This window comes from Grampus griseus (assembly GCF_964374135.1).
Source record: "Grampus griseus genome assembly, chromosome: 20".
NCBI lineage: Eukaryota > Metazoa > Chordata > Mammalia > Artiodactyla > Delphinidae > Grampus > Grampus griseus.
In genome coordinates, this window is record NC_139014.1 from 9625380 (window position 1) to 9637662 (window position 12283).

The 12283-nt window shown below is 54.8% G+C and overlaps 2 protein-coding genes across 2 annotated transcripts in view; both read right to left on the reverse strand.

Moving 5' to 3' along the window:
* TIMP2 (TIMP metallopeptidase inhibitor 2) overlaps positions 1-12283 on the reverse strand; it is a 51505-nt gene that overhangs the window by 22937 nt on the left and 16285 nt on the right. The gene's annotated exons all lie outside the window — the stretch shown is intronic.
* On the reverse strand, positions 5574-7270 carry CEP295NL (CEP295 N-terminal like; the record flags this gene model as incomplete). Its single annotated transcript, XM_082678760.1, is given in 8 exon segments — positions 5574-5594; positions 5598-5765; positions 5767-6441; positions 6445-6870; positions 6874-7020; positions 7023-7120; positions 7123-7132; positions 7136-7270. Coding segments are annotated over 8 exon segments (1680 nt in total).

Genomic DNA, 12283 nt, shown 5'->3' on the forward strand with positions numbered 1-12283 from the left:
CGGCACGTGGAAACGGGATGTGGCCGAGCAGCCTGGGAGATGTCACAAGGAATGCATGGCGTCAGCGCTGGCCTGGTGCCCAGAAGGCCGTGGGAGCATCTAGCCCCACCTGCCCCTCTGGCCTCACTGTGCACCCAGCCTTCACCTTTCCAGCTGCCCCATGGTGGACATGGCCCTGGGGGCTCTCCCCAAGCACTCAGCTCTGCCTTCCCTGGCCTCAATGCCAGGCCCCGTTCAGCCAGGGGTGGAGCAGACCTCCTCCAAATTCGCTGCTTTCAGGGAAATGAAGTAATTAAAAACAGCCCTGTGATGATGCAGGGAACTGAGGGCTTCTTCCATCCCTGGAGCAGCTGTGAGAGACCAGACCCCCCCCCCAGGTCCCCCAAACCTCCCCAACCCCAGGAGCCAACAGATGTCCGCGGCAGGGCTGTGGTGTCCAGTGTGAGGGCAAGACTTGGCCAGCGTGACTCAGGCCAGGGTCAAAAACGCCTGGAATGACAACTGCTCAGAGCAGATGTGTTTTTTCAGGAGTTGAGGGTGGGGCAGGGAGAGTGACGGGTGCAGGACAGACAACAGGAAACAGCAGTACAGCCCCAGCCCTGGTCCACGCTGCCCATGAGCCCAGTACCTGGGGATCTGCCAGGCCTGCCCAGGGCTGTTCAAGATTCTAGCACGTACACGTGAGCCGCTGTCCACTGGATGCCCCGTCTCCATGGAGACCAGCTCTCCCATCTCCATTTCCTGTCCCTTTGCTTTGGCTCCCCTTGGGAGCAGGAGGGAAGCATCTCTAAAAGCGCCTTGGTGATGCAGAGAGAAGCTGCAGCACTCACTGCCCAGCTTCCACGCTGCCCTCCCGACCCCCCAGGACCCAGATAGGACCCCTGACTCAAGCCCTGCCACCTTTCCCCCCTTTTCCCTGCGGGCCCAGCAGGATCTCATGCCAGAGGCCTTGGTCACGGTCTCCGAGGCCTTGGGCTCGGGCCCTTCCCATTCACGTGCTGCTGAATCATTTGAAAAAAATGCATCCCGCTCCTGGGAGGATTTGCTGAGAACAGTGCGGCTTTGTGGAGGGAACTGCTGCTCTGCACTTTCTCCGCCAAGACCCCAAGAAGGAGCCAAGCTCAGTCCTGCAAGCCCAAGCCTGGAGCCCGGATTGGGGGCAGGGGCAGGACCAGGCGGGGCAGGGGGCGGGGGGGGGCAGGGAGAGATGCTGAGAGGATTCCCGCCCCCCCAGCGATCCCTCCCCACCCACAGGCTGAGGAAGGGGCTGGACGGACAGCTAAGAAGTGAGGGGCAGCAGACAAGGGTCCTGTCCTCACGCTGCTGCTGGTGGGCCGTGACCTCGGGCAGGTCTCCCCTTCTAGGATGCCTCGTTTTGGGGCGTGAACACTCGAGTGCCGGGCCTGTGGCTCAGGCCCCCGTCCGCATGGACAGAGCAGCAGCAGTGGCCCTGGCGTGGGACGTTGAGGCATGTGGTCTGTGGGCCGACTCCAATCCACGGCATTTCTCAGGAGCCAGGAGCAGCGATGGAAAGGCTGGAACCCCAGAGCCACCCTCCCAGCTGCCAGTGTGGAGGGAAGCTGGGTGCGCAGGCTGGGCAGTTCACGCCCCCTCTCCTCGGCTAGTCGTCGTTAGCTTAGCAAGTAAGAGCCCAGGTGGCAGCCCAGCTGCCCCTCGGAGCGGGTGGTGTGTGGTGTGCAGTCCACCCAGCCTCCCGTCTCCAGCCAGGACGAGGGTGGGCTGCACTCCGCCATCAGCTCTTAATCATGTCTCCATCACGTGGAGGCAAGAAGCTGCCCGCACCTCAAGGCTTGAAAGAGGGTCCCCTGCCCTCCACCCCAACTTGAAAAACCTATTTTCCCATTATTTTCCATTTCTGAGATTCTGGATGTCCTCATACCCACTACAACCTCACACCTGGCTGGGCAGTGTGTGGGGGGGTGGACAGGCATAAGGACCCTCAGGGCAGCACACATGGAACGCGGGGTCACATCCAAACCGAGGGTGCCCACCGGCCCCTCCAGGGCTGGAGCAGGCACACTGTTGAGGGAGAACTTCTGTCCCTGCTTCCGAAGTGTCCTGGTCCTTGTCGGTCACTGCTGGCCCGCACCTGCCTGCGGACAGCGGACCTCGCAGCAGGTACCACCGGCGCCGTCTTCCGCCTATGGATCCCTTGGGCAAACGGAAGGCCTGTCCACCAGCAGGCCAGCCACGGAGGCCTTCCCTAGCGGCTGCCGTCTGGGGAGGACTCACTGGCTGGGCCGCAAGGAAGTGACCTGACAACACAGAGTGAAACAGGAACAGGGTAGCTGCCCCCAAAAGTGGGGGGATGAATCACAAAACCAGGGGAAAGTTCTAGAAGATGCAGTTTCAGAGAAGAAGAGCCCATGAGGGAGGGAGGGAGGACGCATGGGGAAGGCCGCTGGGCGAGGACCCTTTAGCAGGAGGCACCGTGTCGGGGTCCCCACTGCCCCCTGGCAGTACTGGGCGGAACCCTTCCAGGTGGCGCTGTCCCAGGGCCCTGGGCACCATAGTCATGTCAAAGTGACCGACAGGGAGTGAAGGCAGTGTCTTCTGGGATCCCAGCCCACCCCCTGGGTACCAAAGAGAGATGGAAGTTACCGGTGACATCATCTCCATCGGGAATCACTGGAGGGTCAGCTCTTTTTGTGGGCGGCGGGCGGGGGTAGTCCTGGAGGGCTGTTTCATTACCCACGTCACTGACCTGGGCAAGGGGGTACCCTGGCCCGCCCCCCTTCAGCCTTCTGCAGGACAGGTGGGAAAGGGCAGGGCGTCTCATCCAGCTTCCAGGGGACAGTGTGGGAGTGACAGGCCAGGCAGAGTTGAGTCAGCCTCCACCACGTCTCGCTGCCCATCCCCCACACCTACTTTTAGCTCAAGTGTGGCCAAGAAGGGACAATTCCTCACCTAGAACACACGGGCCACAAACATGACCTCTGAAAGTGGAAACAAAAATAACGCACATAAAGGCAGGCTTGCCCCTTCATTAGGCTGCGGCTTCCAGCCCGAGTCATGAGGATCTCATTACTCAGTGTTTGGGTCCCATCGTGGCCACGGCTTTAAACCCAGTGATCCCACGGCACCCCCTCCACCCTCAGACCGAGGTGATCCCGTAGTGGCAGACGGGAGTTCCAGCTGAGCAGCCGCTAAAGGCCAGGGCCCCTCCCCGCAGGGAATCCTCATTTGGCCTGGGAGTGACAAAGCTCTCTTGGCCCCAGGACTTTTTTCGTATTCACTGTTGGGCTCAGACCAAACTGGTGAGCAGCTCTGCAGCCCTGACCCAGAGCAGCTCTGCAGCCTTGACCCGCTATTCCGGAAGCAGGTGAGAGAAACCGGGCTGGGATCAAACATTCTCTCCACCTAAAATGGAAAAGCCACAGACAGTGGAGGCTCACACGATGGAGACGTGAGATGGTGGAAGGTTCCTCACTCAAGCTATTGATTTTAAAACAAAACTGAAAAACAAACAAACAAACAAAAAACACCTTGTGGGATGCCATTACTGCTCCATACAAATGGTCGCATTCAGGGGCTGTGGGCTCGATGCTCAGAGACACATTTCCGGTCAGTCACCCCACCTCTCTGAGCATCCCTCTATCACCCTCTGTCATTGTGGTCACTTGTTACCTATATCCTCCACTAGAACATGTCCTGTGTGTGTGTTGTTCACTGTTCAGCTCCAGTGACGTGGGGCAGTGTCTGTCACTCAGTACTTGCAAAGGAAAAACAGTATAATATCAGGTCAACATTTTCCAGGGACCCAAAAAAAAGGTGAAAATGGGAAGAAAAGGAGGGATGGGACCTTTCCCACACCTACATCCCAGCTGTGGTGTTCAAACATTCCCAAAGCACTTTTTGATGCCAGGCCTTCTGATCCAAATGCATTAGGGACGTAGTTCACTTTTGGGGAACTGGCACAAAACAGAAGCAGCTATGGAAAGAAGGCTCAGAGGGTCACATGCTATGACGCTGTGGCAAAAATGACACCTACGTGTGACACGAATGAACTAACTATGCTGGGTCCAAAAACGCTTCCAAAAGACCACACATGATATAATATCCTTTTTATAGGGTTCAAGCAGAAGTAAAACTAAACAATACAGGCTGTCTTCGGGTTGTAGTGAAGTGCAGGGACAACTCCCGAGTTCAGCGGGTGTGCGATACAGCTAAGGAGGAACAGCGTAGAGAAGAGGGAAGCAGCACACAGATAAAGCTGGTTTTCAGCAAACATTCCAGATCTTGGGTTTGGGTGGTAGGCTCACAGTTGTTCATTATATTGTCTATATATGGATGGGCTGGGGTCGCAGCAGATGCTGCCTTCACTCTGTTGGTCACTTTCACACGGCTGGGCTATGATGCCAAACATCAATAAGATTAAAAAAAAGGCCATTGATGGCCCAATGATGCCAACATATCATGAATGAAGAGGATTTATCCCACCCGGTGCATCTGAGGTCCTTGGGAGGGAGGGACGGAGGGAGGGAAGGAACATCTCCTTCATATGCTAAGTCCAGGGGTCAGTTAGCTCTGGCCCAAGGGCCAAAGCCTGCCTACCACCTATTTTTGTAAATAAAAGTCTTATTGGAACTCGGTCACACCCATTCATTTATGTGTTGTCTGTGGCTGTCTTCCAGCTGCAAAGGCAGGCGTAGAGTAGTTGCTGGAGACCGTATGGCCAGCAAAGCCTAAAATGTTTACTATTGGCTCTTTGCAGAAAAGATTTGTCCACCCCCATTCCAACCCCTAAGTATGTAACAGGCAGATAAAACCCCACCCAGTGTAGGGTCTCCACAACTGCCAAGGCTTCTGGGTCAGAGGTAAAGCTGGAGGGTAGGGAACCTACCAGACACCCTGGTTCCCCCAGCACTGCCAGCCCCAGAAGGAGTCTATAGGGCTGAGTTGCTGGGAACCATTTCCCCCCTCTCTCTCTTTCCTCTTTCTGCCTCTTGCTTCCACCCCCTTCTTTCCCTCCCTCTCCCCCTCCTTTCTCCCTCCCTCCTGCTTTCTAATATTAAAGTTATAAGAATGTTACTGATGTCCTATTAAATGATGTTGGTTTGAAAGACTAAAAGATTTTTGTTAAATCTCTCCATTAACGTCTCAGCCACTGGCTAAGCAACAAATGATGTATCTTTTGAAACTGCGCCCGTCTGACCTTGCATGCCCCTCAAAGTCCAGTGTTCATTTCGCCAAAACATCTGAAGCACTTAAATGTACCTGGTGTTTCCATCTGTGCTGTGGCACGTGAAAACAGCCTCAGCTCCGGGACACACCTTTGTGCTACAATGGCCAGACCCTCCTACCGCGCCCCACATGTTCGTGCTAAGGAGTCTTCCTGAATTGGACTTAGTTTTAAAGGCGAGACTGGCAATAAGTATGATTCCTGCAGAGGAATTCGCTCCAAAGGATGGAAGGATGACTGATGGCCCATTTTAAAGAGGCTACAGGTTTCTGAGCAGATGGTGCAAATACAATCGCACAGACTTGGGTGCCAGCTCTGGCAGAACGCTCAGTTATCAGTGGTGTATTTACCAGGGGCAGGACTCTCGCTTTTAACATATTCCCTGAAACTCTCACAAGCATTTCCTGGCTTCTTCAAGAAACTGCTTGTGCAACTTGTTTTGCTCTAGAATTTGCTGTTGAAGGTCACGGATCATCTGACTGTGCCTGTCATCGTGGACGATGCTGGCCGAGGGGGAAGTGGGGCTGCGGTCATACCCTCCTTTCTTCTCCTGGTCTGGAGGGGGAGTCAGGCTTCCGATGACCCAGAGAAGCTTGCCTCTGTTCCCTCCTCCCATCTTCCAGCTCTGTCTGGAGGTCGGCCTCCAAGCTCATCTTGGGGTGTCTGACTTGCTCGAGCGAGTCCAGCTGCTTTGGTGTTCTCTGCTCCACCTGCATTTTCTGCTTCTGCCTTGATGCCGTCAAGCCACCTCTGTCTGCCTGTTCTTGCGGGTGAAGCTGAAGGGAGCCCTGCACCAGCGCGTCCGGTCGGGGAGGCTCCTGGCTGGATTGGGGGCTGCACGAGAGCAGGTTCTCTTCATCGACAGATGTCCCTGCCTCGGGAGACCACGGTTTACTGTCATTCTCAAGCACGCACTTGGCCATCCTATGGGATTTTTGGTTCCTGGGCTTGCTTAGTAACTTTTTCAAGCTGGTTCTGGACGGCGTCAGGTGGGCGTCCACCCCCGCTGGACTCGCGGGCTCCCCGGCGGGGAGCCATCTCTGCATGTCCATCTCTGCATCTCTTGCGTTCCTCTTTCTCTGGCTCTCCCTTCTCCATGCCTGCGTCTCCTCAAAGCCCTGTTCTTCACTGGGGCTCTGATCCATCCCGGACTTGAGATCCAGGTGCAAGTTCAGGTGTTTTCTCAGCTTCCGGTTGGTATCAAACAACAACTCTTCAGAGGCAAACTCCAGCTCTCCCTACCACCTGCTCTCGTCACAGAGCTGTGCCAGCAGTGAGGCCCCCCTTCTGCAGGTCGAGCCGACTGGCCACAGCTGTTCCAGGTCGTCGGCTTCGCCCTCGGGGCTCTGATCCAAACAGTGGTTTTTCGGGCCTTGAAGACAAGCCGTTCGCTTCCCCAGCTGCCTCCTGCCGTCCTGGGCTGTTTCAGTCTCCCGTTCCTCCAGGCATTTGATCTCCCCTACAGCAGCAGGGACCAAGTCTGTCCCTCTGCTCAGCCCAGGGTCAATGGGACGGTGGCCCCCGCCGGTCTTCGTTGAAGGCACGTGTTTTCCTTTACTCCTCTCTGGTGGGCTCAGGGGACAAGGACTCAGGCCCGTGGCTCTGGAGGCTCCCTGCCTCTCCTGGTCCACCGCTCTTCTCCGGGACGTGGTGCCCCAGGGCTGCCGTCAGACCAGCTCTTCCCTGTGTCCCTTCTCTTGCCGCACGGCCACTGTGTGCTTCCTCTCGGCCCTGGGCGACCTGGCTGCTCCTGGCTGGGTCGAGCCCTCTGAGTCAGGTTCATGGTCCTCGGGCAGTCTGCCCGCCACCGCCTCCCCTCCAACAGACGTGCTAAGTACAGCCTCTCCAGGCCTCGGACCTGCTGGCCTGGGGCCTCCTGCTGCTCTGCCTGCAGCTCCTCGGCCAAGCGCTGGGGCAGCTCTTCCACTGCTAGAGGTCCTGTCTCCTCTGCGGGGGCAGGTCTCCTTTCTCTCGGATGTGTAGCAATTGGTGCTTCTGCCTCAAAAGCAAGGCTTTGTTGTCGGGACTGGGGCTCCGCCAAGGGGCTCTCTCCGCGTTTCCTTTCATGTCGGGGGCCTTTGCAGACACCGCTTCGGAGAGAAGGTGGTGTGAACCAAGAGTGGAGGTTCCAGGGCACCAGGGCCGAGGAGCCACAGGTGCTACGGCCGTTTCACGGCAAGCCCACAGGGCAGGAAGATGCACAGCGCTGCCCGGAGCGTTCCGAGCACAGTGAGGCCCTGGAGACAAGGCACATGGGGCTCTGAGTGCAGGACAGGCCGGGGGACGTGACCCTCCAGATCACTCTCCTGACATCTGCCCACAAGGGTCTGTTCTCCGGCTCCCGATCTCTGTCTCACACGCCTTTAATGAGACCCGGCAGAGCAGCTGTTCTCAGTGGGGTGTGGTTTTGCTTCCCAGGGGGACATGTGGCCATGTCTGGAGACAGTTTTGGTTGGCACAACTGGAAGGGGGGGGTGCTACACCCCCCCTCCCTCCAGGACGGTCCCACGACAAACAGGGACCAGGCTCCAGATGTCCAGTGCTAGGTTTAAGACCCCACCTTCGGAGACAAGTTAGAGTTCAGGTGGGGGTGATGCAAATGTCTGGCCCTCTGGAGGGAGCTACTTACAAATGAAAGGAGGAAGCGGTAAAGGAGGAGGAGCCTGCCAGGAAAGGTGTGTGTGTGTGTGTGTGTGTGTGTGTGTGTGTGTGTGTGTGTGCGTGTGTGTGTGTGTGTAGGGGGAGGTGAGTGTGGGTGAGTGTGCTGACGTGCATGTTTGTACTAGAATTCAGTGCAAACCAGAGAGGAGGTTAAGCTAGTGGTATTTCTTTTCTCACATCTCTTTGGCATCACTCAGGGACACGTGCTCTGCCAGGCCTTCCTAAAGAAGGTGCATTCACACCAAAAAAGAGTATCACTTGCAGCTGATGTCAAAAACGGCCAGATGTGTGGGCTATGGGAGCTGCTTCCTAGGCACTGCGGTCTGCACGGAGCGCTCCTCAACTGTGTGGGTATCCCTTCCCTTCTTTATTTTAGGATGTGCGGAGCCAGGCTGAGCAATTTTAGCCCAAAGTAATGCTGGTCATCAGAAACACAGCTGCATCAGCGGAACAACTAATGTCAACTGTGTGGGCTGCCCTCCGCTTATCTTTTTTACAGTAACCGTTGAGGTAAGGAGTTATTAGCACCCCTGGTTCACGGGTGGGGAAACTGAGGCAGGGAGCAATTAAGAAACTTGACCCAAATCACACAGCTGGCAGACGGCAGCTGCTACTCGGGTAGACCATCTTGTCTTTGACCAATGGTCACATAGCCGCTGGCTCTTGGAAACTATGATGATGCAGTTATACATGTGGAAATGCAGTTAACATCATATTCTACCAGTCTGCCAACCACCACGATAAGCAAGAGGAGAGAGAAAGAGAAAGCTGGGAAATTAAACACAATGGTTGAGATTTTCAACAAAAGCGCCACAGCCATTCAATGGGGGAAAGAGTCATTTTTTTGTTCGTTTTCAACAAACGTTCCTGGGACAGTTGGATATCCACATGCAGAAAAGATTAATTTACACCCTTATCTCATCATATACAAAATTATATACCATATACAGAAATTAAAGTGATCACAGACCTTAAGGTAAGGTCTAAAGCCATAGATGCTTGGAAGGAAACAACTGTATCTTCATGACGTCAGGTTAGGCAAAGATTCTTAGATATAACACCGAAAGCACAAGCAATACAAGAAATTGGTAAGTGTGGCATCATCAGTATTAAAAACCTCTGCACTTCAGAAGACATCGTTAATAAGTGAAAACACAAGACAAGGACTGGAAGGAAATACCTGCAAATCACATATCCAACAAAAGACTTGAATCAGTTTGTATAAACAGCTCTTACAATAATAAGAAGACAAACAATCCAATTTAAAAATGGGCAGGGACTTCCCTGGTGGTGCAGTGGATAAGAATCCGCCTGCCAATGCGGGGGACACTGGTTCGGGCCCTGGTCCAGGAAGATCTCACAAGCCGCGGAACAACAAAGCCCGTGTGCCACAACTACTGAGCCCTCATGCCGCATTTACTGAAGCCCGCGTGCCTAGAGCCCGTGCTCCACAGCAAGAGAAGCCACCGCAATAAGAAGCCCGCGCACCACAAGGAAGAGTAGCCACCGCTCAACACAATCTAGAAAAAGCCTGCGCACAGCAACGAAGACCCAATGCAGCCAAAAATAAATAAATAACTAAATTTATAAAAATAGGCAAAAGGTTGAAATAAACACATCACCAAAGAAGATTTACGTATGGCTAATAAAGCCCATAAAAAGATGTTCAACACCAACACTCATCAGGGAAACGCAAAATGAAGATACCACTTCACACCCACTAGGAAGGCTACAATGAAAAAGACAGGCAATGACGAGACTTGGTGAGGACGTGGGGACATCGGAACCCTCACATGCTGCTGGTGGGGATGCAAAATGGCGCAGCCGCTCTGGAAAACAGTTTGGCAGTTCTATAAGATGGTAAACGTAGATCTACCGTATGACCCAGCAATTGTACTCCACCAAGAAACAGAAGTGCAGAAACTGAGTAACCGTCCCAGCTCACAGGGAGGAGCTGGGTTGGAATCTGGGTCCCAAATGTCAGAGATTGAGCTTTTCCCACCCCTGGGAATGGCCACAGGGGTGTCCAAACAGGTGAGGAGAGGGAGAGCGCTGTGAATGTCTCTTCACCTGTACAGAATGGGGAAACTTGCACCCCAGGATCCAAGGTCTATTTTTGGGCCTGGAGCCACTGGCTCACGCCCCACGTTAACTGGTGACAATGAGCAAAACCTGCACGAGCCTCTCCCACTCTGGAGGGCCCCCACCCACTCGGTCACCCGTTACACCCTGAGCCAGGCCCGTTGGGGTGGGCGCCCCACTGCTGCCCAGGTGGTTTTCCTGGAGACACGCAAATGGATGAAGACCTGAAACATTTGGGTGGTGATCTTAGGGATAAAGCCCGGAAATTAGAGTCAGCTCCCTCGTTCAGGAACTGAAATCCCTGTACCAACCGGCAGAGGCACCCTTGCCCTCTGCCCATGTCCCCAGCTGCCCCATGCCCTCACCTCCAAGCCCTTCCTTGCGCACTGACTTGAGACCAGTGTTCTGAGTGTCGGGGTTCTCTCTCGGGCCTTCTGACCTTGCTCCCCCGAAGCGGGACGGGCTGGCCTGTGCTGGCTGCCTTCAACCCCTCGGGAAGCCGCAGCCCTCTCCTTACAGAAGCTCCACTCAGAGCGGCAGATGGGAGGGACACTGGGCCCATTCTCCTCTCACCCTCTGCGTCCTCGGTGCGTGGAGCCAGCCCGCGGCGGTCACCTGGGTAGTGGCTCAGATGACTTTTCAGCCGAGGCAGACCCCCTCCCAGGCCACCAGGAAGGGCCAGACTCGCAGCAGCCCTCCTGCCTTCTGATCCCTCAATGGAGGCTCCAGGGTACCCCAGGCCGAGGAGGAAGAAAGATGACCACGAAGGAGGCTGGGTGGCGCCCAAACCAGGGGCTCCAATGCCAGGTGGACCGGACTCTGGTCGAAGGGTCTCACCTGAGCCTCCTAACCAGGCTCCCTGTCACTACCCCCGTTCCACCCCACCTGACTCCTCCTCCCCAGCACTATGGCTACAGCCACTGTTCTAACTTGGTCACCTGTGTCACTTGAGCATCTGCAACGGGCCCTGTGCAGTCGGCACCAGCAAGTCTCCAAGCATAGCCAGAGGCCACCTGCCTCACGGGTTGCCTGAACTGCTAGTTAAGATGCAGATTTGGAGGCCCGCCCCAGACCGATCCCACCTCTGCCTCAGTGGGGAGGGGCCCAGAAATGCGCTCAGTTAACCATCTCACCAAAGTCAGTCGAGCAGTCCCTGGCCGACAGGCTTGGGAACATTCCAGCAGCTCAGGATCCGGCCCCCCCTTCCCCAGTCGGGCATCCCAAATGCCCCTGACCCAGGTCCAACACCTTCACTGTGCTCGTGCCCGTCCTTCTTCCTCAAAGAGAGCCCCCCCTCATTCTACCCACCCACCTCTCCCCAGCCCTGTTCTGGTTCTTCCTCCCTGACAAGGCCGCCCCTGATTTCCGCAGCAACAGGAAAATGCTCCCGTTTTACTCCGGGGCCCACAGATTCAACGCCCCAGGGACACGGTTTAGCACATTTTCTTTTGAAACATTTAATAGCTATAAAAGGGCTCCTAGAGCTTCCCTGGTGGCGCAGTGGTTGAGAGTCCGCCTGCCGATGCAGGGGACGCGGGTTCGTGCCCCGGTCCGGGAAGATCCCACATGCCGCGGAGCGGCTGGGCCCGTGAGCCATGGCCGCTGAGCCTGCGCGTCCGGACCCTGTGCTCCGCAACGGGAAGAGGCCACAACAGTGAGAGGCCCGCGTATCGCCAAAAAAAAAAAAAAAAAAAAAAAGGGCTCCCAATTAGCTGGCATGGCCAGAGAGAACATTTCCATATAAGTAAAGCTTACTCTTTCATGTGTAAAGTTAAACATTTCTCTGTCTCCTGAGAGCGCACAGAAGGGATATAATTTGACCTTCTTATAACTCTGGATTATCTTTAGAACTATAATATAGAGAATCTCTCAAGGGTTTTTAAGATATATAGGACCCCCACTAAAAAAATCATGTGTACTTATGTGTATATATATATATATATATATATATATATATATATATATATATGACAGAGTTCCTCTAAACTAAATGACCCCTGAATATAATTTGGAGTTTTTAAGTGTACTTCTTATAGCTTCCTCCGTAGTTGTAACTTTCTGTCTGTGTGTCTGACAGCACCCTATCCCCCTTTTCTCATACGGCTTCTAAACTGCTATGACGTGGGACCCACACAAAGCAGTGTCTTAAAAGTGTGTCTAAAGCAAGAAGAGTAGAGGCTGGGGCCCTGGCGGGCTTTCCATGAGTCAAGTACATGAGCGTCTGAATCCATGGCCACCAGCTCTGGATGCGATGTCCCCGGCACTCAATCACCCACAGGGAGATGGAAAACCAGCCGTGCTGCTGGCATGCAAGCCTTCAGCTCAGATTTTTCACAG